The sequence below is a fragment of the Opisthocomus hoazin genome, chromosome 19, assembly GCF_030867145.1.
Source record: "Opisthocomus hoazin isolate bOpiHoa1 chromosome 19, bOpiHoa1.hap1, whole genome shotgun sequence".
Classification (NCBI taxonomy): Eukaryota; Metazoa; Chordata; class Aves; order Opisthocomiformes; family Opisthocomidae; genus Opisthocomus; species Opisthocomus hoazin.
The window spans coordinates 13214923-13239853 of NC_134432.1; the positions used below are offsets into that span (position 1 = coordinate 13214923).

The 24931-nt window shown below is 40.3% G+C and overlaps 1 protein-coding gene across 4 annotated transcripts in view; it reads right to left on the reverse strand.

Annotated features, from left to right (window-relative positions):
• Positions 1 to 3573: 3573 nt before the first annotated feature.
• SETX (senataxin) overlaps positions 3574 to 24931 on the reverse strand; it is a 30189-nt gene continuing 8831 nt past the window's right edge. For all 4 annotated transcript variants that reach the window (XM_075439265.1, XM_075439264.1, XM_075439267.1 and 1 more), the window contains 18 exons: positions 24798 to 24888; positions 19404 to 23960; positions 18430 to 18529; positions 17754 to 17930; positions 16875 to 17104; positions 16172 to 16339; positions 15453 to 15609; positions 14489 to 14590; positions 13892 to 14004; positions 13101 to 13172; positions 12090 to 12239; positions 11472 to 11579; positions 10396 to 10583; positions 9931 to 10023; positions 9139 to 9303; positions 8560 to 8658; positions 6098 to 6185; positions 3574 to 5077 (listed from right to left, as the gene is read on the reverse strand). In XM_075439265.1, coding sequence (XP_075295380.1) covers positions 4295 to 5077; positions 6098 to 6185; positions 8560 to 8658; positions 9139 to 9303; positions 9931 to 10023; positions 10396 to 10583; positions 11472 to 11579; positions 12090 to 12239; positions 13101 to 13172; positions 13892 to 14004; positions 14489 to 14590; positions 15453 to 15609; positions 16172 to 16339; positions 16875 to 17104; positions 17754 to 17930; positions 18430 to 18529; positions 19404 to 23960; positions 24798 to 24888 — 7441 coding nt within the window. In that variant the 3' untranslated portion in view covers positions 3574 to 4294. The remainder of the gene's footprint in view (positions 5078 to 6097; positions 6186 to 8559; positions 8659 to 9138; positions 9304 to 9930; positions 10024 to 10395; positions 10584 to 11471; positions 11580 to 12089; positions 12240 to 13100; positions 13173 to 13891; positions 14005 to 14488; positions 14591 to 15452; positions 15610 to 16171; positions 16340 to 16874; positions 17105 to 17753; positions 17931 to 18429; positions 18530 to 19403; positions 23961 to 24797; positions 24889 to 24931) is intronic.

Below are 24931 nucleotides of genomic sequence, written 5' to 3' on the forward strand. Positions count from 1 at the left end.
CGTTCGATGTACAAGGCTGCTTCGCTTACATTTATTTACACTAAAGAATAAGCCATTGGGCTCCTTTCCAACAATCTTAAAAAGACAAGAAAGGAGACCTTATATATGGCTTGGGAATGGACCCGTTGTGGCAAGAGACTGTATTATATCATTAACATTATAAATTCCATTTATGATACAGCAGTCATTTCATCCATCATTTACTCATGCAGCCTAGAGAGAACGTCTTGCATTTTTAGGACCGTGGTTCTGCTTATCCTTGGTACCGCGGTGAACGAACAGCCCAGGTCCAGCCATTGGCTACTCCGGGCGCTCAGCATCTCGCCACACTTCAGTAACTGGGGAGAAGAACAAAGAAAAAAGTCTCAACTCTGCAATTACTGGAGTTCCACGTTATTTTTCAGATGTCACCTAGGACTGGGAATGTATTTTTCAATACGTTTGGTCACTACAAGTTCTTTCTTGCTGTGGCAGCACAGACCACTCCATGCGTCCTCAGGGTCAGCACAGCAGGGGTGGGGGCTGCTCCCGTCTGACAGAGGCAAGCGCCTCGTCCGCCTGCACACACCCTGCACAACTCCATCTGTTAAACCCAGCTGCTAGTTAGTTACTGCACTCGGCTTATCCAGGAGACAGGACTGTAAAACTCACTGCCACACCAGTGCTACCAGCACTGCCAGGTGAGCCCAGATGGGACTGGGAGGCGAGGCTGATGCTTCCACCCCCCCAGCTCCCATGGCCGCCATTCACCGCCCCGGCACCACGGCTCTCGGCACGCCCGAGGCCCATCCACCACCACCACTGCACCAAGGAGCGAACGCCCTCCCGGCTGCGCTTCCCGGGACAGGGTGACGCTCCGGCAAAGGGCTGGCTTTCCTCCGGCGCGTCAGCAGACACCCGTAGCTACAATCAGTAAAGTCGTAAGCCAGCGCTCCATTGTGTAGTGCACCTACAATAAAACAAGCTAAGAAAACCCTATTAAACGAGTACCCGTTTGGATATCATCGCTATCCATACAGCTCTGGTTTGTTCTCCCATCACCATAATTTTGAGTAATGACACAGAAAACAATTACAGTAAATCCTGAAGGAAAAAGTAATAACCAGAATTATACTCCACCTTTACTGGAAAGCCTTTTTTGCATACAAGGAATTAATAAAAAACACCAAACTTTGAACAAAATATAGCCCAACACTTACAAGATTTTCCCTCCTTACTGATAAGACCACTAGCACCACAGAGTGGACTGGTTTTGCACCAAGAATTAAGCTGCCAAGCTCGGAGGAAGCACAGAAGCCGCTGTATAAAAACCTGAATGCCGCTTCTCCCAAAGTTTTTTGGCACAACCCCCAGTTAAACTGTTTATACATAAAGTTGTGTGGAGTATGTTTTTTTTACTGATTTTTCTGACCGTATGTTTCTTTACTGATTTTTCTGACTGTAACACTCAGCAGAGGGGAACTATCACCGAACAACCTCCTGCCTGTCGCTGGTTCTGAGATCACATCTAATGACCGCAGCAAGCCTACACTCAGCTGGCCAACACTGACTGTCCATCGCTGCTCCCTATTTTATAAGACACAATGGAAACAGCAGAGAAGTTATGAAAATGGTACCTAATCCATCTGCTCCCCAATGCAAATTTTCTTTGAATCGGCGAGAAGCATATTTTGAATGGGAGCTTGCTTGTTTTTCCACGTTACAGGTATAAAAGAGAGGGGGCAAAAAGTTAATTAAAACTACAAACCTACTCTGAGGGATATGTGAAAAGGGAAGTGTTCTAAGTGCAACAACCGAAACATTTTTTTATTAAAGAATACACTATTAATAATACAGACTGATAGGGTAGCAATAAGCTACTGCTGAAAGACTGACAATTTAAGTCAGATAAATCTAGTGTTAAATAAGCAAAAAAGTTTGAGCCACTGACCGTGCCTCAAAGCTGATTTATGGAAAAATACAGGCATTATGGAGTACATGACCTATGTGCTGTGAACAAAATACAACAAAAATGAAACATCAAACCAGAATTCCTTCCAGGACGTGGTAAGTATAGCTCTCAGAAGAACACATTCTCAAATGCAAATTCAGGAAAAGAAAAGTTTCAGAAAAACACTCTTTTGACAAAATTGTATTTAATGACCAGAAAAGCATTTCCTCATTCACATTGTTGCCAGCTTGGCTTTATTTACATAAAAACAGTCTAAATGGCTTCCCCAAGCTACAGGATCCCACAGCCCTTCGCAGAATAGCAGCCTTTTTAATGTGGTAAGTAGAAACAGCAGGCAGGTCAGCACAGCCCTGCCAGGAAGAGCCAAGATGTCTGAAAGATGATGGTAATATTCCTATTAACAGAAAGGGAGGTAACACACAGGCCAGGGATTCTGTGACATGGGAGAGGCCAAAATGCCCAATTCGTGACAGTCAGATTCATTCAAGCAGCCTTCCTTCTCGCACAAGTTACAGACCATCAAGAGTCACAGCAGTTTCAGAAGTGCGTGTCCTGCTGACAAGAGACGGTCAGGGTTCACTGAAGCGATTAAGATAGCTTTAGTTATTCGTTACGTTGCAAAACAATGCACATATGCTGATTCCACTTCACAGGCATCTCCAAGATTCTCCCCTTTTATATTAAAACACTCTGTGCTACGCAGCCCATGAGCTGGACGGTCACAGACAGGAAGTAAAAGCCTCCCAACACACCTTCAATGCAGTTGGTACCAGTAAAGCACATTTGTTCTGGGCTTGGATGCATTCAGGGTGTGAGGTTTTACCAGCAGTTACAGTCTGAACCACTACCTGCTGTTTTGTACAGCAAGGCACCTGTATTTCACTGACTGGATCACAAGAACCTCTTTGGCAGGGGGTTAAAAGGACAAAACTAACACTAATCGTCGCAATGAATGTGTTGGGGCAGAATTAGAACTAAAGATTATGGCTAAATTCTGGCCAGAGGAGTCTGGCAGCTCCTCTGCTTAGGGAAAGGCACTGCTGCTGTATTGGTTGAGCATGAATCAGTTGACAAGGGACAGCAGGATAGTGCCTGCCTCATAGCAGGCTGTATTTTAACACAGATGCATGCAGATAGCAACGCAGTCCCACCATGACTGCGTTAACGCAGCGAGGTGTCGCATCCTCAGGCCGAAGCACGCTAGACTATCTCCACGCAAAACTCTGTGCACATGAAACGCTGCTCTTCACCTCCCTGAGACAGACACATACTCCAGAAAGTGATACTTTGCAGTGACCCCAAAGGCATTCTTCGTAGAAATAATTCAACTTTTATTGTGAAATGTTACGATAAGAGGTAGGGCTTCCTCAAAAATTGTTCATTCCCCCCCCCCCCCATTTTACACAGTGGATAGAATCCAGTAGTAACAGTCAGAATGAACTGCGTGCCCTTTTTATCTCTGTAGCTCTCCAAAAGCTCCATACAAAGACACTCAAGTGTCATTACCAATGAGTGTTAACGAGATCTTATAAGATTCCACAGTGCTGTTGATTATTCACCACGTGGACTCACTGGGACCAAACAGACCTTGTAGGCTTTAATCTGCAGTTTGTGTCGCCACTGCAACAAGAAAAGGATTCCTACTGATGAAGCAGCAGCAAGAGCAAAACTCAAGGCACATTTGTATAAATGAAAGCTCTTCTGTTCCTATAAAAACAGGCAATAAAATATACGAAATAAGTAGGATTCTCTCCATTCAACCAAGATATATCTGCCTTCACTCTTTCCTGAGGCACTAGTGGAGCATGAGGAAGAACCACTGCTACCACATTTTCAACATTCACTATCAAATAAATTAGACTTCCTAGTGCAAAGGGAGAAAGAAGTATGGCTAGTTTTTGGATTTGGGGTTTTTTTTTGTTTGTTGTTTGGGTTTTTTCTTTTACTTTGCTCTGGTTCTTCATAAAAAAATTACATCACTAAGAAATTAGTATTTGCATAAGGAAACAAGAAGCTATATATTTGCCAAATTAAGTCTTAAAATAATTTTGTATACTGTACAAATATACATGTTAAACATTTACAACCTTCAACTTCCTAGATTACAAAATTCACTGCTCTTCCAAGCAATGCAGCTACCCAAATTTTCTCTTCAAAAGCTCAAAGCTATCAACCGTCGGGCATGAAGTCCCTTTCACCATTAGGGGCAGGATGGGAAAAAGATGGATCTACTGACAGTAGTGGTATCAATGTAAGGGAGTTCCAGGCATACTAAATTTAAAATACAGTCCTTGCTAGACAGAAATCTGGGAACAGATTTTCAGTAACGAGCCAATACTAAAGTCAGTGAGAGGTCTTTCTTCGCTTGGCACTGTTTGAGTCTCTGTTGTCTGGTGACTCCTCTGTTCTCCTCGTTAAAACACGATCGTCTTTGCTCCAATTACTGCTATTACTTCGACCTCCGTCACTGCGGGCTTTCAAACCGCTTTTCGATGCAGAAGCTCTCCAGTCACCCTCCTGCCGAGCTGCATAAGGTGACATGGAAGGCACATCGCATTGTCCCGTTGTTGGCTGGGGCTTCTTAGAAGTTTCTGTTCTGGAAACCTGATCCCCGGCAGCTGAGGACCCACTGAGGCTTTGCTGTGACGCTGATTGTCGATTGCTCTGGGCCAACCGATCACTGTCTTTTGAGGCCTGCTCCTTCCTTTTTGTTTCAGTCCTACTAGCCATACTTGCCAGCCTTGGGTCCCGTGGTTTCTCCTGATCAGCAGCAAGCGCCGCAGCCTCCACGGGTGCAGAGGCACTGACTCTCTTGGAGTCTGCAGCCTGAGCCCTCTCTGCCTGCTGGGGCCCTCTGCTTCCTTGGGGCAGTGCATGGCCGGTGCCAGCAGCCTGCTCCCGGGGGCTGATGGCCTCCCTTGGATTTGCGAGCTCACCCCTCTTGCTACTGGAAGAAGCAGCCTGCACCAGAGGAGAGTTCTTTGTCCCTGCTTGGACTGGGTGCTGTACCATTGACTTGAGCTTCAAAATCTTCAGAGCATCTTTACTGTAGCTTTTTTCTGATGTCTTGATAATGGCACCTCTTCTCTGAGCATCCTGAATCAACTCATTCCAGTCTTTATTTTCCTTTAAAAAAACAAAAAGACACACCCCAAAAAAAGGAAAACAGTTATCAGAACGAAATCAATACAAATGGACAGAGGTGTCAGAGGATGCACAACCCCTTTAATCAAGGTACCTGACACAACTGTCATGGAAACCACTGTTATGTTCCTTCTGGAATGGAAGAATCTTATGTTTCACTTGCACAACAGCAATAGGCACTCTGGCTGCTGTAATACAGGGAAGGTACTGTCAGCCATCAGTAAGCTACTACTTAAAACGACAATGTCTGTATTTATGCCGGCCAGAAGAGTTCTCTCGTACAGAGTCAAACAGGAACATGGCTTTCGTGCCCTCTAGTGGTGTCGCTAACACCCCCACCCTTGGAAAGAGAATAAATAGCAAGTACTGTAAGACATGAAGTCTATTCAAGAGCACTCCCTACACGTTCAGTGGGCCTTTACAGTACCCCCAAGTATGTAGTTCTGTTTCAGGAACGCCTGTTTCAAAGAGTACAAACAAAGAGTATCCTCAGAAACCACACGACTACACAAAGTAGTGTCAAAAACTACAATCTGAAGATCAGGGGAATGATTTGGGGTGGTTTGGTTTTTTAGAATCATTTTCCCTGCTAAGAATCCAATGACAACTGCAATAGCTGGAGGGACAGTAAGGACCAAGCAGGAAAGTATCTCTGCCATCACTCTATCTTACCAGTACAGAGAAGATTTTTCACAACCCCAACATTTTAATTGTAAAGGACTTCGTTACAATTTAGTTACTAAAAATATTGTGAGAGTAATTTCTAACCTTCCTTCTTGGAAGCAAGGAAAACTTTTTTTTTTTTTAAAAAAGCTTTTTTGACAGTTACAGCCAAGGCTTTCAAAAAACCCTTCAGAGGCCTGGACTGTACTATAACAACACACTAGAAAAGGGTCCCCTTTCATAGGCTGGAGCAGTCTGCAGATGGTTTTCACTTCCCCAACCCTGACTTGACCTAAATGGGTGGATTACAGAAGATCATTTGATTAACACTGTACCTACCATGAGCGTTTTCAGCCTTCCAAGGATGAAGAGGCTGAATCTGGCTCGTGTAATTGTAACATTGAGACGCTGAAGACTTGCCAGGAACCTAGGTGACAAGACAAAGCTAAGCTGCTAAACTACATCTTCAATGAGGCTTTAAGTGTTATTAGAAAAAGAGATAATATTCAACTTCAGTGAAACGAAGGTAACGGAAGCAGTCACAAAGGCAACAGCAGTTCATGACCCATACCCAGATCCCACTGCAGCAGCCCTGCCTTACATGAAGGGCTTTGCATGAATTGTTTCCTTCTTTCACCACTCTTGATTCCTTGCAGGGAATTCCAGTTCTTTCCAGCTCTTGCTGTTGATGTTTCCTTTCTTAGAGCAAATCCCCTCTTAATGCTAACCACTGCTAGCTTAAACGATCCTCAAAGCACAGAAGACATCAACCTCACTTCACCTATCAAGACTTTAAGCTTCTTTTTGACTTGAACTGGAATAGACTAATAATATTTGGCATGATTAATGGGAAAATTTTCTACTGAAATACCGAACGTGAATATTTTATTTTAAAGGTGACCTGCACTGACAGCACATGAAGGAAAACTTATGCTTTGTCATGCTTCGCAAGTAAAAAGTATATTCTTGCAGAAGCAAGACTGTATTTGTACTACGAAAACTGTCTCGTCTGTTTTTGTGGGATCACAAACCAAGGTATTGAAACCTAAACAAACAAATGCTTAGTGCATTCTTAAAGGTTGATTTCTGTTAGGGCTTACTTACCAAAACTCAAAAAAAGGCTTGTGAAGCTAGCCAACTATTTCTTCTCCAAGCAAAAAGCTCCCAAAATGGAGAGCTTATTCTATACTAACAAAGCTTGCAATACAAAGTCAAGTCCTTGTACAACTTAGTTTGAACAGGTCCAACACCCATGCCTGGTACTGTGGTCATGGCACTGAGACCTGCTCTTCAGCAAACTCACAGGCCCTGTGGCAAAGACTGCAGTAGCCACAGAGACACCCCAAAATATTTGGGCAGTGCAGGAAGAGAGAGTCAGAAAGCAGACCAGGGGAGTGGATCCAGCAGCACATACATTATAGTTCCCTAGGTCTTGGGAAAAAAAAAATGATCTTGAAAGACTATTAAATATTCCTAGCAGCTTTTGAAACTGAAGACAACAAAATTATTTTCTCAGGAAAGGAAAAAAAAAAAAATCCTTTGTCATTTCTTTGAGAGTTTTCTCCTCCCTTTGCAAGTTACTTTCAGAGTAAATTTAATGCTGGATAAGCAACCTTGGAGACCAAAATACTTTGCTCAGCTACTTTCCCATCACACCTTGTCAATGACACCTGACCATGAAACAGAGATGTCCAAATCATCAGTATGTACAGCTTCTAAGGTATTGCACTGCCAAAGCTTTAATATATAAACCTTCACCACAGTAAGCTGGAAAGTTTTCTGCCAAAAGAACAGATAGAGGTTAAGTCCCATGTCAGCCAAAAGAACTGGCAGGTTCTAGCTGCCGCCTTCAGTTCCCAAACTCAATCAACTAAATTAAGAAATCTCCAAAAAGCATCACTATTGTTTACAATAGAATTTGGATTCTTTCTCTCCCCAAAGTAGCATGGATCAGCACAACTAAAAGCCCTTTATCTAGCAATTAGAAAATTAGTATCAGAGAAACATAAGTAGCTTAGTGAAACCTGGTATGTGGAAACAAAGACTTCTGTTTATGCAAACAGACTTCCATAGTTTAACTCAAAAGCCAATGAACTATACGAAGGCATATTTCCATTACCAGTTTTTTAAACTAAAATGATAAGTTACATAAACCAACAACTGCTGTAGTGGCCTGGGGGTAAACAGCACATCCAGGATCTCGTTCCTTCTGTTTCAGACACGAAAAACCCATAAAAAATGACCAAATCTGCGATCCTGAATCCAGACTTCCTGCAAATCTCCTCCTAACTCAAGAGACAAGCACATTTTTCTACAAATCAGAGATCCAGCTGATCTGCATCACACTCCTAGCTACTTAACTCATTAACAATGCTTTTAAAGACAGAATACTGTATTAATAGGAGAGTGGCAGTCACAGAAAATGGATTTCATTTTAAGAAAGCAGCATTCACAAAGTTACAATATATATCAAAAGTTACAAGAAAAACAACTGCTGCAGTACTAATGCAAAGAGCCAAGTTCCCGAAACCAATCCTGCCAAACCAAAACACCGACAGGCTGAGGCAGCCATGCAGATTCATCAGCATGCAACGCAGAACACAGTACTTCACATTTCTATGTCCCTTTGGCTCAGAGATCTCAAAACAGTAACACTAATTCATACATTAAGATACCTTTAGTTTGCTGGCTCTAGTGACTTGTTCTCCAATAAGTTTGCTACTGGCCATATCAAAAATACAATGACTATGTCTAGATTGTCATTGGAAATGGAACTTGGAAGTCACTGATGAGAAACATACCCAATTGACCCTTTCGTGCTGTTTGCCCGGACACACGTCACTATGACACAGTCTTTCTCTCGTCCCTGGAATGCATCCACTGTGTCCACTTCTCCTGGGCTGTTGAAGGAAGAATTAGCAAGCTGTTAAATTACGTCAGTTGAATTTTTAAGCAACACACTGATGCAAATAGCCTACACACTATCCTTAATCATCAGCTGTCAAAATAATCCAGGGTAAACTTTTGCTTCCATATATGGAAAGATTCAGTGTATGAACCTAAAGCTAAATTTGCCTTTCTGAGGCCAGCACCAATGTTGACAAGATGTTCAGGTTCATGTAGCTTGGAATTTTAGGTTTTCTTTTAAATCAGCTTTATTCAGAACAGCAATATAATCAAAGCATTTATACAACTAAAATGGTACAAAGAGGTCATGCCTCTTCAGCAGAAGGCTTGCACACCCCCTTTAACAGCATGACTGAGTACAGATTTTGGTAGTACAGAAAAAAGTTTGAGAGTTTTTGAGATTATTCAAGAGGATAAATAAAGCACTACCATGCAAGAGCCAAGACGCATTTGAAACCTCATGGTTTCTTTACCTGTTATTCTTAAATGCTCTCTCCAGTTGTTCCTGAATTTTCTTTTTCTGTGCGCTGTAAGGGGTAATTATTCCAATGCGACGAAGACCTAGATCCTTCCTTTTTTCTTTAATTGTTCTAATTAATTCCATCACCAGTTTCACTTCCTGAGGATTACTAAAAGAGCTGAACAAGACACAATGGAAACATTAGAGAAATACATTTGACAGCTCTTTCAACGTTCCAGTCCAATTTGTAGGAGGATTGTGAGTCAAAGCCCCCGTCTTGAACTTTTGCAGCCCCCTTCACACAGAAGCTCAGAGAGCTTTGCAAGCAGGCCCTGATGAAGGCTAATAAGAGTGAGAAGTGTTAGCAGTGAAAGGCTGCACTTCAGATTCCCTTAAAACTACATAGCTTTGCTTTCCTTACAGAGTAGGCAAAAGCAAGGACTGAGCCTGCCACCTTCTGGCATTACCTCAGCAAGCAGCCGTGAAAGGAAAGTCGCTGATAAAAAAAATTTAAAAAAATCGAGAACTCTGAAACTGTTACTAGAGCTAGCAGAGACTGTGGGCATTCACTGGCATCTGGCAGACAGTCAAACCAGGATCAAAACCAGTTTCAGATAAAAAAAGCAAAAACATTTAACACATGCTTTTAGTAAACAATTATTCTGTAAAATTAAATCAAGTTGAAAATGCAGTTCTGGCTACTTAATGCATATTGGGAACAACAAAGGAGAGAAAACAAGTCGTCTGCTGGTAATTAATTTAGATTTTCTATCTAAAATGTGGCAGAGTAGAACGCAGGACTTACTCATTGTCTCGCTCCTCACGACCGTCTCCTACATCAAAAATAAGGTAGGGCTGGAATGGCCATTCCGAAGAACATCTGCTCTCTTCTGTTGCTCTGTAAATAACATTTTTATCACCAGGTAACCACATAGAAATTCTAAGAACTGATATTTCATTTATTTATATCATGGTTATCAAACACCAGCAACTTTCAGCTTCTTTTCCAGAGTCCTTAATTTTCACTGGTACCTGCATACACTGAGACCTGAAAATGAACTCTATGCAGTGAGCATGCTCAATTATAAGTGATCTAGTTAACTTACGTACCACAGCCAGCACTGGAAAAGATGGAATGCAAGTTTTCTCCCATTAAGAATCTTTCCCTCCCCACGACCTCAAGGATTTTTAGACTCCAAAAAATATCCTGATACAAAAAGACTTCTCTGAAATACGGCCTGCTCAGAAAAGAGAACTGAGCGCTACTCACTTGTCAGTCTTTAGAGTCCTGTGATAAACGTAATTGGATGGGAAGAGGCAGATGTCAGGGTGCATCCTGTACTGCACAGTCAGCTGCACAACTGGCAGGCTTCGTAAAACATTCTTCTGCACTTGGTCCTCCAGGTGTCTGTGCAGGCGTGCCATCAAGGACTGATCGTAGCCGTATTCCTGAGCTTTCTGTCAGAGGCAAAACATGAGGATGACTTCTGGGGAATTAGGTCCCAAATTAAGGACAGGAATTTGCTTTTGGCGCTTAAAACTATTTGGTATTTTCTTTAACTTCTAAATGACAACTACTTGCACTTCAATTTTCTATCTGCGTTAGTCCTACTGTTTCAGTAGAGATCCCCTGCATAAATCTGAATTTTGTCAGTGTAGTCTTCAGCAAGACAACCTTCCTTCGTGAGTCACAACACAGTAACATTTTAAAAACATCAACAATAACAAAAAGCAAGATCTTCCAGGTGGGACCTCGTTAAACAAGCACACAGCCTCCAGACAATTTACCCTCTTAGAGAAGTCAGTCTGGTTTTCCCCCTTTCTTTATCACATGTTTAAAACAGTCCTCCTTACAGCTGGATACAAGAAAGTGCTCCTATATGTTCATCCTTTGAACACATCTGTAGGGTGAGGAAGTCCCCATACACACAGGTAGTTTTCATCCTCCATTCCTTAAGGAACGTGAGACACTGACTGAAGCTCACAGAATTAAATAACAGAGCTTGCCACAACACAATATTGATCGCAAACCAAGCACCAAGTTGCCCTGAAGCTTGTATTGCCATACTTATTCTTAACGGCACATGAAATCAGTTTCACCCTACACCAGGAAAGTCTACAGAGGTTGCACTCACATCTGTATTAGCTTTACTCACACAGGTGAAGGCAGTATTGATATGATCTCCACCTAACAGAGACTAAACTTGACAGGGCAAAAGTTATTATCTGATACACATCATGATCTGACATTGAAGCACCTTTTTTCCTTTTATGCATCTTTTCCATATATACTGTTCTTACACTATATATATACATAGCATGAAAAAATATAGTTCGAACACTTACTACTGATTTTACAGTAGGAGGGAGCTGCCTGGGATCTCCAACAAGGACAAGTTTATTACAGCGATGGATCAGTGGAATCAGCGTTTCAACCTCACAGGACTGCCCTGCCTTTTGTATATGCAAACAGGACAAAAAGCAGAAGTTGTAAGCAAAGGAGCAGAGGGAAGTACGTTAAATCTCCTGTAACACAGCCAGAATAACTCAGAAATACTTAAGACTTCTTAAAAAAAGAGAGAAAAATAATTTTTCCCTTATAAAAAACTCCAAACATATTTTTATTTTATCATGAAATACACAGAGCTCTCTCCAAACAGATACAAATATAACCCAACCATCTGGAAACCTCTGTAAGAGTGAGCCACACTTTAGCCACGATTTTTTAGTAAAAGTCGCCTGCCATTAAAGTACCAAACAAGTCAGAAAAAGAAGCAATTAAAAGTCATTCTTCTTATGGCTCTACGTGACAGTACAGGCTAGTTATCAGCTAAAATGTGAGGACGAGGCAGTCGTCCCACAGTATTTTACACCAGCAGCCAAACAATCACAAGGAGCTTAAGCAGAGAACAAGGTAGACCTTTAGAGGCAGAACATGCTGTTGTTCTAAATAGCTTTACTGACCTCATCCACAATGACACAGCTGAATGGATCAAGTCTTTGCCGTGAAAAAGCGGATTCCAGCAGACCTCCTCCACTTGTGCTCAGTGTGCAGCAGATAATGTCGGACTCCAAGATGATATCCGCCTGTACTTTCTGAGAGTGCCCCCGAACCTTCAAGCACAACAGGACACCATGTCTCCTCTTCTCTTTTGGTTTTCTTGAACCACCTTAGAGCAATTTCTAACTGCCTGGACAACCCTAACTGCCAAACAGACCATGCAAAATACACCACCCCAATGAAATTACCTACGTTATTACAAACAAAAGTCACAAATTGGCTTAACTGAAGCGTTACTCTCTAAATTACACCCCTTTGAGGTGGCAAGCTAGAAAGAAGTATTGCTTTATCTCTACAGCTATGCAATCTAGACACAGTAACTGTTAGCAAAGTTTAGTTTGCCATCACATTTGCAACTCCAAGCCTCCATGTCCATTAAAAGTCAGCATATATTTACTAAAGACAAACCTTCATTCCTCTCACGGTTTGTGCTACTCAGCCTTAATTACTGCTTTTGCTATCAGTGCCCATTTTCACTTTCAGACCTATTTCCTTACACACACACACACAAAATGCTTCCAGCTGTTTCTTTACTTGGAAACATTTAAAAGTATCTCAGTCCCAGTAGGGTTGTAAGGGGCATGAAAGTGGTGACAAAGATACATTCTAGAACATAAGGACATGCACATTTCTATTATCTTCTTTGTTAAATATAAATTTTGCTTAAAATTAACTGTAAGAGTGACTATTCCCATCTGTTGGGGTTTTTTTGGAATATGCAGCCAGAGTACACCTGGATTTCACACCAGGCTGTCCATAACTTGCTCAGCTTATGATTTTATCTCTTTAGCTACTGCTTTATAAATACTTCCAGCCACATCAAAACCAAATCTCCACCACAATTAAGGGATAGCAAGTATACAAATAGATTAGCTGAGGTTTATTAAATAGCTGCCCTAAAGATAAATTCCTACCTCCTTTGACTGAGAAGCAAGCTGTTGTCTCTCCTTTGACAGTCTGCCAATTTCATTATCTAACATTTGACTCTAGATGGGTGAAGGGGGGGAGAAACCACATAAATATCAGGCATAATTAACACACATTTCCCATATATCTTTTTTCCTCCTATACCCCATTCATTTCCTAAACATTTAGACTTGTTCAGACTGTCTTTTAATATCAAACATGGCTGAAAAAGGTGATCAGTTTCTTAGAAATCTGATCAGTTTCTTAGAAACTGGTCAACATATTTAGACTTTCCATACACAATACTACACTTCACATTTCAGTGCAACTGGGAAAGCGGTTTACCATTAGAATTCTGTAATTTGAGTACAAATGCCAAATTTTTAGACAACAAAAATGGAAAACTTCAAGTGCAACACATATCCCAAAATCTCAGATTGCAAGGTATCTTACCACTTCCAGTTAAACAAGCTTTGAAGCACACAAGTTAGATCATTAAGTTTTATAAATATGGTTACACTGGTGATAGAAGCAAATGAAGACTAGTGAACACCAGAGCAAGAAATGGCGTGACTGACCTGCTGAAAATACCAGTATAAACAGACAAAAATAATTCCTGCTGTAAAGTTCCCCATGCCCTTTCACAGTGCTAACCAACATTTCCATTAGTTGAAAAAGCAGGTGAAGAGACAGTTACTGCTCAGAGATGGCATTAAAAGAAAAAGTTCTTTACTCTTTGGATTCAGTTATGAATAGAAAAAAAACACAGTCAGGATTAAAAATACGATTAACTTCCTACCTCCCTCTTCTCACATCTGTGCATGGCACGCTGACGAGACAGCATGTCCAGCTGTTGATCGAGAGCTGCTTTTCTCTTCTGAATATCCTGGTCACAGTCAGCTGGCTTTCGCTCTGTAATAAAATAAAGGAAAACATACAGAAGGAATAGGAAAAGCTATGTTATAACACTTGCTCTCAGTCATACATCTTAAGTTATTAAGAACAAATAGACGAACTAATTTTTTGTTGCTTTTTCCCTTTTTCTATTGAGGTCTTATCTTGTGAAACGAAGATAATAAGACTTGGTTGCAAATGTAGCTCTCAAACACTGCATAGCAACATTGCTTAAAAATAGCGGCTTTAACATGCATTATAATTTCTTAAAAAAAAAACCCAAGAAGTCTTCCTGCTTATTTCATTGGTCTTGCTTAGATATTCGGCCGTATGTAAGCTGACGCTTTCCCACTAAGACTGATAAAAACAATACTTATGAAATACTGTTACACAAAAATCTTTTACCAGATCTTCCTTCTGAAAGGACACATAGTCCCAAGTGCGAAACATCATCAAGCTCTTAAATAAGACTGAAGAAAAGTCTGATTTGCATGTTACTTACTCATCCTGTGTTCAACTTGCTTATCCAGGCTAAATCCCCGGACTTCACTGTTGATTGCTTTTTCAGCACCAAGTCGCACTAATTTGATATCACCACAATTTCCTGTTTACAAAATCAGAGTCAAAATACTCTAGATCACTCCAATCATCTCTGAATTTTCGTATGAGAGGAAAAAAAATTTTAAACTTCATGGATATCAAATGAGGCTTTTCCTTTTCAGGGATTTGCAACAATTTACTTGCACTTATCTAAACACAGCTATAAAAAAAAAAATCAGTAATTCCAAGTTCTAAAAAAAGATGTTGCCCATGTTTTAGTGGTGGCTAACAGTTAAGAACATTATTTTGAATTAACAGAACCACACCTTACTCTCAGGCTTCTTTATCTAAAACTTACAGAAATCCTAAATTAGAAAATTACTGAGTACCGTCAGTAATGCAGCTGTTAAGTCAATACTGAATTAACATCTGGTTACAATGCAGATTTTCCTTCCCCACCACAGACTACATGCCGTGTTCAGAATTCATCTACTTTGTACTACTCACAAACTAAGAAGAGAAAAGTGAGAGGCTCTGACATGTCGTCAAAATTTTTATCAGTCTGTTTAGCATGATCAACGAAGTCCAATTGTATACAAAATCAAGGAAATAGACTTGTGTTCAAATCTTTGAAGAGTACTTAAAAACTGGTGAACTGAAAGTAACAGTTTCTGTAACACTGTTTTTCAATACTGAGGAAAGGATCAGTGTCTATAGAAAGACAAAGTGCACTTCACTTTAAAAAAACATAATACACCTTTTAGAAAAGCACATTAAAATTACTAACAGTATAAGGGCGTACCAGTCACGTTCTGCAAGAGAAAAAAGCTGCTTAGAGTAGCATGTAAGTATTATATGTAATGAGCTGTTCCAGTATCTCCTTCAGGTTTTGTCTATTTAACAGATGAACAGAAAATTAAACATACCCAAAGGCTCCTGTCTGTTTTGACATTTTTCCTTAAATGCAACGATGATCTTTTTCATGAGTTCATCAACAGCAGCATTTGATGGTGCACAAACTAGAAAACGGTTTGTCTTGATCTTGGTATTTGTTTTTGGAGTTGCCTTCTGATTCCGAGTGTTCTGTAGATTAATTAACAATCAACCAAAACAGGCTCTTTAGATTGTTTTCATTTGTGATTTAAAAGCCAGACTGTACACTCACCCTAATCAGCATGCAGAGTATGGGGACTACTGCACCCCAGTATCTCATAAGTTATGTCTTACACTGAGTAAGAGCAAGACAAATGTATTAATACTATTTGCATAAATTCCCTTCGACAATGATGTACTTGATGAACCTACTGGATGCTAACACGAAAACCATTAAACAGGGACAGGCCAAGTAACATTCTTTAATAAATGAAAACATTAAGGGCTTTTTTATGTAACAAGTGTTTACACTACCAATTGTGCATGCTTTCTTGATTTTACTTTTTAAGTGCCGTAAAATAAGTGTTTTCCAAGATGCCCAAAAGGCATTATTTCCACCTTTATACCCTATACAGTACAGATTTAATTGTTAGCTTAATGAATTACATCCCCAGTAATTACCGATACTATACTTCCATTTAGTTTAAGCCATCATTCATTTCCATTAGGCAACCAAGCACCAGCATGTGACGATCACATCATGTTCACTTACTTCTCTCAAAACACGAGACAGAAGTCCAACAATAGTTTTTGATTTCCCTGTTCCAGGTGGTCCATGGATGAGGCAGATCTTGGGAAGCCCTGGATGTTGCTTTATCATGGCATAAGCTGTCTCAATGGCTCTCTTTTGATCTTTGTTGTATTCATTCATATCTGATGCCTGAAGGAATAGACAGGTGAAAAAATAATGAATTACTTAAAGTTGATGAAACCTTCCATGTTGACTTTATGTATTTTCAGAATACCCTCTACCCCTCTAGCTAAGACTCAAAAGCTTGATGTGCATGGAAGCTTCTGATTCTAGGTTTGCTTTAGATGCACACCCAATCCTGACTCAAAAGCTGTAATGAAGGTTTCGTTTACTCCACACACCTTTAGTTTGCATTACCTTTTCCATACTACACCTTACTTCCTGAACAGACACCTCTCCAGTAAAGAATAAAAACTGAAAGCTGCTTAAAGTGCACTACTAGTATCTACGTCAATACAGCAGGAACACCTGAGCAAATTTAGACTCCTCTCTATCCACCCAATCAACCAACTCTGAAACGCACAGTGCCTCGGTGCTTTTGAAACTTGACTTTTTGCACTTAGTCATCTCAAAAAATAGCACACAAAACCAGTTTCTCAAAACTCATGAGATCCAAATATCCACCTTGTCATCCCTAACTATCACTTCTCGCTGCAGGACTTACAGCACTTTCTGCTGCTACGGGCAAATCTCTGGGACAGAAGTCACTGTAACTTGGATTTATGATGGGTTTAGCCAGGGGACTCCTGCTCAGTAGTAGTAGACCTTTGAATGTTCGATGTGTGGTCACCAGAGAGCCAACCACCACACACTTCACTTGCTTATTTATGAAGAATGACAAATTGCCTCGAGTTTGCACAGAAAGGTGACAGACTGTATGCTGCTCCTTTTGTCCTATTAAAAGAGGGGATAGAAAAAAAACACAAAAACACACACCACAAGTTATTCATTCAAACACTAACCAAATTGTTAACTGAAAGATATTCAAACAGGTCACTCAAAGAAGTCACCAGAACCAGGTGCTGCCTTCTGTTAGGAAGCCAACAACTAATTCTTGCAAACTTCCTAAACCCCTTCCCCCCTACCTCCCCCTCCCCTGCCAAAAAACAAAACCAAACAAACCACCCCACAAAAACAGTGCTCTGTAGAACAACTCAGATCACCATTTTAATCAGGCAGCATTAATCTTGACATCTGGTAATCCTGGTAATTCACAAGTTCCATTTCCAGAAGATAGTGAAAATCTCAGTCAGTGAGATGTATGCAGAGCAGTTACTCATCATTAGTTTCTGTTCCTACACAAAGTATTAATGTCTGCATTAAAGGAAGCACCTTGGAAAATGCACGGAAAGCAGATCTGCAGCTTCAGCTCCTGGCTTTTTACAAAGCTTCTAGCATAGAACAGACAAGCTACAGTGCAAAAACAATCAATCCCATTTCCTCTGAGGGAAGTGGTATATTGCAACCATCAACAGCCAACTACAGAGAAGCATTTTATGGTACCAAGAAGAATCCCACTTCTATTTTAACCCCATTTACTTACTGGTTAAACAGCCAGATGCACGAGAAAATCGCGTCACAAGACCAACATGTTTCACCTTACGGTCCTCCATCTCGCTTTCTTCCCTAAAGGCATCTTTTTTCTTTTGGACCACCAAAAAGATTAAGTCATCCTCCTTTGGATGAAGCTGCCTTGCCAAATCACTTTCTCGAAAATGAGCTACCCAAAATACATTTTAAAATTAGAACATTAAAAGGAAAATGGTTACAATTACTTTCTGACTACAGAAGTACTACGATTAACATATCGCATATAATTCAGTTATACCCATCTGTGAATTTTTCAAGCTATAGCAAAAGACTACGAACCCCATCCTGCACGCTTAAGCCTGAATATAGCACTGTATAAAACAGAGCAAGTCAAGGACTATTTTATTTACCAAAAGAAGCTGAAACAAAATCCCGAATGTGTAAGATGGAAACTATTCCGACAGCAATCAAGTAACTTTTTGTACTGAACACTTCAGGCACAATTTCTCTGCAAAATACATATTTCTGTTGTGCGCATTCTGCAAAACAGTAAATTCAAGATCCTTTCTGTATTTAAAGCAAATAAATACTACTTGTAAGTGCTAGCTCAGTATAAGGCATTGTCTACTTGAAAATTAGAAGAGTTTAAAAAAAAAAAAAATCAAAAAGAGCAAAAAAACACCTCTCACCTGTGAATTCTGCTGCATTCAAGTCAGCAGAGAAGTTCTGTAAGCCAAAGTAGTAACTCTTCTCTCTTACTCTCTGGTTTTCTATCCACTCTTGTGCCAGCTATATGTTGGAAAGTAAAAGCTAAATAAAAATACTTCAAAGCGTTGTTTCAGAAGAATAGCTTATCGTGACTCAAACAGAAGCATGCTAAGCAGAAATAAAAGAAAGCCAACAGACTGCCAAATACAAGACATCAAAGAATCTTACCCATTTCTTTAAAATATGCATACGCATTACACAAACGCACACAGGACAAACAAAAGCACTGCCTCCCCACTTACCCCTCATTTAATGCACTTTCTTACAAAGCTCTTCAAAACAAATGTGGGCTCTGCAGTTGCACTTTCACCTTAAAATACCAGTATTATCCTGGTATTGACTTCATTTTCTACCTTACTTCTATGGGAGAAGTGATGCAATGACTGAACTTGAAAGCGCACAGCCTTTAATTGAAGGAACACTGTTATCTCACTATTCAACTACAAACTATTAAAATTAAACTGTTGAGAAAACAATACTTCTCAGATTAACGCACCCTCTCACATAAGGTCTGAACATAAATCAAAACATTCTTATCCTCTTTTTACAGACACTGTCACTGAAAAACCTCCATTTCTTAAACAAATATCTCTGGTTTAAGCTTTATATGTTATAAACAAAGAGTAACCACCTCCTTTTTCCCTCCTTTTGTATGCTACTGTGGATGCGCACCCAAAAAAAAAAAAAAAAAAAAAAAAGCTTAACTGAAGTGAATAACACTGACGGTCCCCAATCTTCAACATAACTGCCTAGATTATTTCCCCCAAATCATTCTATCCAGATCTGTATCTCAACGTTTACAGAAGGTAAACAGAGGACATAAAACAGCTTTTAACGTCTCAGTAAAATTTACTAGGGTTGATGAAAACAAACCAAGAGGCAGATAGCTACTTACTGTTTCAAAGGCATTTAGCATCATCAAGGGTAAAAATGTATTAAAATAGTCATTGTATCCCTGAAATTGGACAGGAACAGAAGCTACTACAGACTGCATGAGGTTACTTGGAGGTCCAAACTGGACGGACTTTGCAAACATGTCGTAACTCCACTTTAGGACTTCATTAACAAAAATACTATGATCACGCTGCTGAGCGCCAACAAAGGAAGAATACACTTCTTGGGGAGGCCTTCTGGAAATATGTGTAGCATTGTTGTTCTGTCTATTTTGTGGCTGGAGAACGTAATTAGAAATATGGGGTTGAGGTACATTACTGAAACTTGGAGACTTGGATGTTTGATTTCCTATTGGTACAGCCTTCGCATTTGGTGGCCTGACCACTGCCGGTTTCGCCGCATTCACTTTGCTTCTTGAAGCTGGTGGTAGCTTTTTAACATCTTCCAGATCTTTGCTGAAGGCTGCATTCCGTGAAGAACTTGCTGAGCTGAAAATTTTGGTAGTGCAAGGCTTTCTTGTTTTAGAAGGCGGCAGGAGAGAAGGTTTGGCAAACAAGTGATCTGCTTCTGAGCTGGTTGCCGAATGCTTACTACAGTACTCTCCTGGTTTTTCCACTTTTTCCACACAGTGTTTGTACTTACATTTCACAATAGTCAAGGATCCATTCTGCTGAGGGCTTTCAGCAGTATCAACTTCCTCCTTTTTTTTACTAGCTAGGGTAGTATCTTGAACACTTTCTTCCTCCGAACATAATTCCATATCCACAGGATCTGACTGAGTTAAAAATAGATCATCGTCATCTTCACTGTTTTCATTTGGTTTACACCCATTGTCTTTTGAAGTCGCCTTCTCACACTGAGGCTGGACAACGCAACCTTTTCCTGAAGGTTCATCTTTCTCATCTCCAACAAGTGCAGCAGAAGAGAGACTTGAATCCATGTGTACAGGAGGAATCATCATACTGTTATTCTCTGATTTTCTGTTCAGGTCTGAAGAACTAGGCATTTTAGAGAGACATGTCTCCTCCTCCACAAAGCAGCTTTCAAATTTTCTCTCACTGGTAGAGGGACCAACAGTCTCCTCCCTTTTTTTCCATCTTTGATTTTCCACAGATGCAAGTTCAAAACTTTCAGGCTTTTGTTTCACAGATTTTGCATCCACTTTGCTAACTGTTTTGTTTCTACTCTCAGAATTTCCTCCAAGATTCTTCACTCTGGCACTTTTTTTGGGCCTTGTCTGCCTTAAATACGCAAGGTCTTGGCAAGCTAGTAGTTTTTTATTATATTTCACAGACAAACTCTGAGGAGCAATTAGTTTACTCTTCTGTTTCTGTGCAACTCCAACTCTTCCTGCAGCTTTACCATAGCTGCGCAATTGAGCTAGACTCTCTAAAGAGCGCTGGGATAATTCAAACGCTTTGCGGGGTGCCTTCTTCAGACCAAGTTTTTCTACAGTTGATGCTGGTGCAGGACATTGCCGAACTTTCCTTGGAGGAACTACAGCAGGCACTGACCTGCCAGGTTGAGAATTTTTTGATGTATTTTGAAGTAGCTTTTTATTTTGTGCTGTTTTAAGAACAAGAGGCTTTTTAGGACTTCTTTGAATAGTTCTTGCTACCTTAGATTTTGCCGTATTCTTCCGAGGGCTTGCACTATTTTTCTTACGGGCCAACTTTGAGGCTAATGAGATGTTAGATGTAGATGCCCTGGGTTCAGTCAGTTTTGAGTCCAGGGTGATGTCTTTAGCAACAGTACCTTCATCTGCAAAATTCTCCAGCTGATCTTTCACGCTTTCCTTACTAACAGGTTCCTGCAATGTTGAATCAGTAACTTCTTTTGTATTATCAGCTGCTTTCTGATGAGAAATATTTTCTGTCTGCTTTTCTATCAAGTTTGCTTCTTCTTCCATTGCATCATCACTTATATAATCCACATCATAACCCCATTCGTTCATGTGATCATTCAGTAAGCCATCTGAATTACTGCTACTAACCGATGCTGAAACACGATCTTGTTTATACTCTTGAGTTGCTTCCATACTATACGCTTGAGTATCTTGCCAAACTGAAAAGACATCAACGTCCGTTTCAAATTCAAAGTACTGAGACTCACAGTCTTCAAGTGACAAGGGAGAGCTTGGTGTCTTTGATTCTTTTTTGATATCACTATCAGAAATGCAGCTGGAAGTTGAAGGCTGCTCTTCACTACGCATATTTTCATTAAGGTTTTTTGTTTCCTCCTTGTCAACCACATCTTTTTCTTCATCAGAGTCTAAAATTACAATGACTTGATTGTCAAGGCAATCTGCATCACAGGAAGACTTGGTACTTTGGCCATCACTGGAAGATCTTACAGCACCTTTCACTTTCCTTTTAATATCACATATGTTATGATGTACTGAGCTTTCTTGGCTTGAATCAAAAGGGAAATTGACACTTTTGGCATATGCAGCTAAAGATAATTTACTGAGTTCTCTGTCAACCTGGGAGTTTGTTAAAGTATTATCTTCAGAAACAATCTTCACTAAATCCTCCTCTTTCTTCCCCACTGAACTGCTTTCTCTCTTGAAATATTCTGAAAATTTGAACAACCTGTCACCTGATTCACACGTCACTGACAGTGGCCTGATCTGAGAAGCAGGGTTGGATATATTCCTCTTGTTTTCAGAGCTAGATGGAATACAACCATTTGCTGAAGCTTTATCCATACAGAGTGTCTTTGAAATTTGACCTTTACAGTCATATTTAACCAAGTCATTCAAATTAGGCTGTTCCCGGTCTGAAATCTGCATGTCAGCATCTTTCTTAAACACCCACTTCAACAATGAACTTGATCGTTCTTCAGTGGATACTTTTTTCGGTAAGGTGTCACAAATCCCCGAAAGCAAAATACTGTCATCTTCATTTTCGTGTATACCAGGTTCATTTTTAGAGGAGCTAGAGCAATCTAGTGGTGCTTCTTTTGACACCTGTTTAGTGGGGACCAGTCTGGATTGAAAAGCACTGTTTGCACTTTTCTTCTGCATACTTTCACAACTCCTTGGAGTATCAGCAGAGATCTCATTTGCACACACAGTATTCACTCCCTGAGGTTTATGACAATCCTTGCTCGCACACACATGGCCAGTGCAAAACCTAGGTTGTTCTGCCTCTGCTTTTGAAGCACTTGTTGCTAAACTGCAGTTTTTCAAGTCGTGTGGCTTCACTGACCGCAATACTTTTGAGGGCCATTCAGTTTTCTGTATCTTGTTTTTCAAATCCATGAGTTTGTGCGCATCTACTTTAAGCTCTGAAGACAAACTGGGAAACATATTGCTTTCCTTTACATCTGAGCTGTAAACATGTTCTGGAGAACCAATATGAGTTTGAGCAGCCAGACGCGTGGGTGTTATGGGTCCAGCTTCACAGTTGTTTTCCAACTCTATGCCTTTTCTGAAATCTGAATGCTGGGCATTTGGATTAAAGTACTGATTACCCATATCACTTTTCCCTGCCACAAGATCATTGTTCCTATTTTCCTGAACTTTCCCACATACTTTTGTTACCAAAGAGTTCTGCGGGCAGACATATTCCTGAGTAGTCAAGTCATCAAATTCCTTTTTAATATTCATCAAGGGGCCTTCTGTGAACATCCAAAGCCTTGAACTTTTAGATGCATCTCTACATTCCTCTTCCCAGGCACTCCTCCTGCTAGGGAAAGAGTTCTCTTGACAGTTTTCATCTCCGCCTTCCTTCGATGTGACAGCAAATGGTGAGCGAAGGTCATCTCTGCCATGTACGCTCATCTTGCATCCATCACCATGTGCACTCTTCTCTTGCTTTATAGAAACGGTAGGCAAAGTTGCATTGTTTCCTATAGGCACAGGAGTACTCAATGCTCTGTCCTTTATACTTCTTATAACTTGCCTTAAACATGTTTGTAACTCCTGGGTTTCCTGGATGTTCAGCTGCCAACCTAAAGACAGATTTCCTCGCAGAAGAAGATTGAGTTTGTCCAGGTATTGCTTGCAAAGAGCATGCTGCCCAATTTGATAGCCTTCTTTGAGAAGGCTGCGTATCAACTGCACACAGGCATGCTGCACAGAGTTAGAAGCTTGTAAAGATACTGCTGATGAACCTCTCACACCGTGTCCAGATGCTTTTTCAGTGCACCGTGTAAATGCTATAGCTGGAAGCTTAGCACATCTCACCACTGCTTCCACCCATTCTTGGGAGCTTATCCATAGCAAATGCAGGCACTTTTTGTTTCTGTGCAGTTCAATAATCGACACCAAGATCAGGAGAAAAAATTCAGAGATTTTGTCACACTGCTGGATTCTTTCACTGAGAGTATCTTTGATTTCCAAGCAGAGGTAGTGAATGACCTCTACTATATACGCTACACCCAAGTCCTTGAGATCCATGAGCGACTGAACAAAAGGGATGAACCACAGAAACGTGCTGTCATGGACACGCATATCTCTGCCAATATCAGACTGAAGCACATGAGCCAGTGTTTGCATATCTTCATACAGGTTGGGGCAGTAGTCTGGACAAATGGCAGTCTTCCATCCGGTATCCTGAGAAGCAAATTCACCACACATCATCATTGCGCTCATCTGCACAGTTCAATCTGCCAGGTTTTGTTCTAGCCATACAGGTTACTTTCTCTCAAATAAATGTTGATTAAATGATACCCTCTTATATTCCAACATAAGTCAAAATCTAAACTAAAAAATTGCAAAAAATAAAGCTCTAACATGTATACGGCACTCATGTCCTAAAATGTAACCTATGAAAGTGTAAAGTCGTACTTTCTTCAAAAATCATTGTGAAACCCTCCAAAGATGTTGTTATGCTGACATAATCTAACCTCAGATAATCAAATATACATTTAAAACCTTTAAAAGATATTTCATAAACACATCAACATCACGAGAACACACTCACAAACGGTGCCATTTTGGAGCATAGTCTAACATTTGAAAGTCCATCAACACATACCCCGTTACTCCATACTCAATATATTAGTTAAGAATACTGAGAAACAAAAAGTAAAATACAATAACTCAATCAGCAATTTTTCTTCTAAATTGAACCCAGAGTCTTCACTGAAGTACCAATGTTTGTTTCACTCCTGATATAAATTCTTGGGCTTTAATACCCTCTCTGCCTAACTCCCAAATGCATTCTTCTTTCCTCTTACAGCCTCAAAGTATCAGGTAAACAAAAAGTGACCAGACTGGCTGCTACTTAAGCCACACAACAGTGACACACATTATTTAATATTTTTTCTTTACAACATTACCAGTAGAAACAGAGTATCTTCCCCTACCCTATTTTATAGATTGTTTAAACTGACAGTGTCATTCAGTGACCAGAGTTCAAAAAACAGGGAAATAAAATGTTTTTAATACCTTTTGAGGCTTTTCCGTATTGTAATTGTACACAATCTGACTGCAAGTAGCCATATCATCATTGTAGTCTGACTCCGGTTCAGATTTTGTCCTAAAAAGAAGTACAAATCATTACAGACTCCACACAACTAACT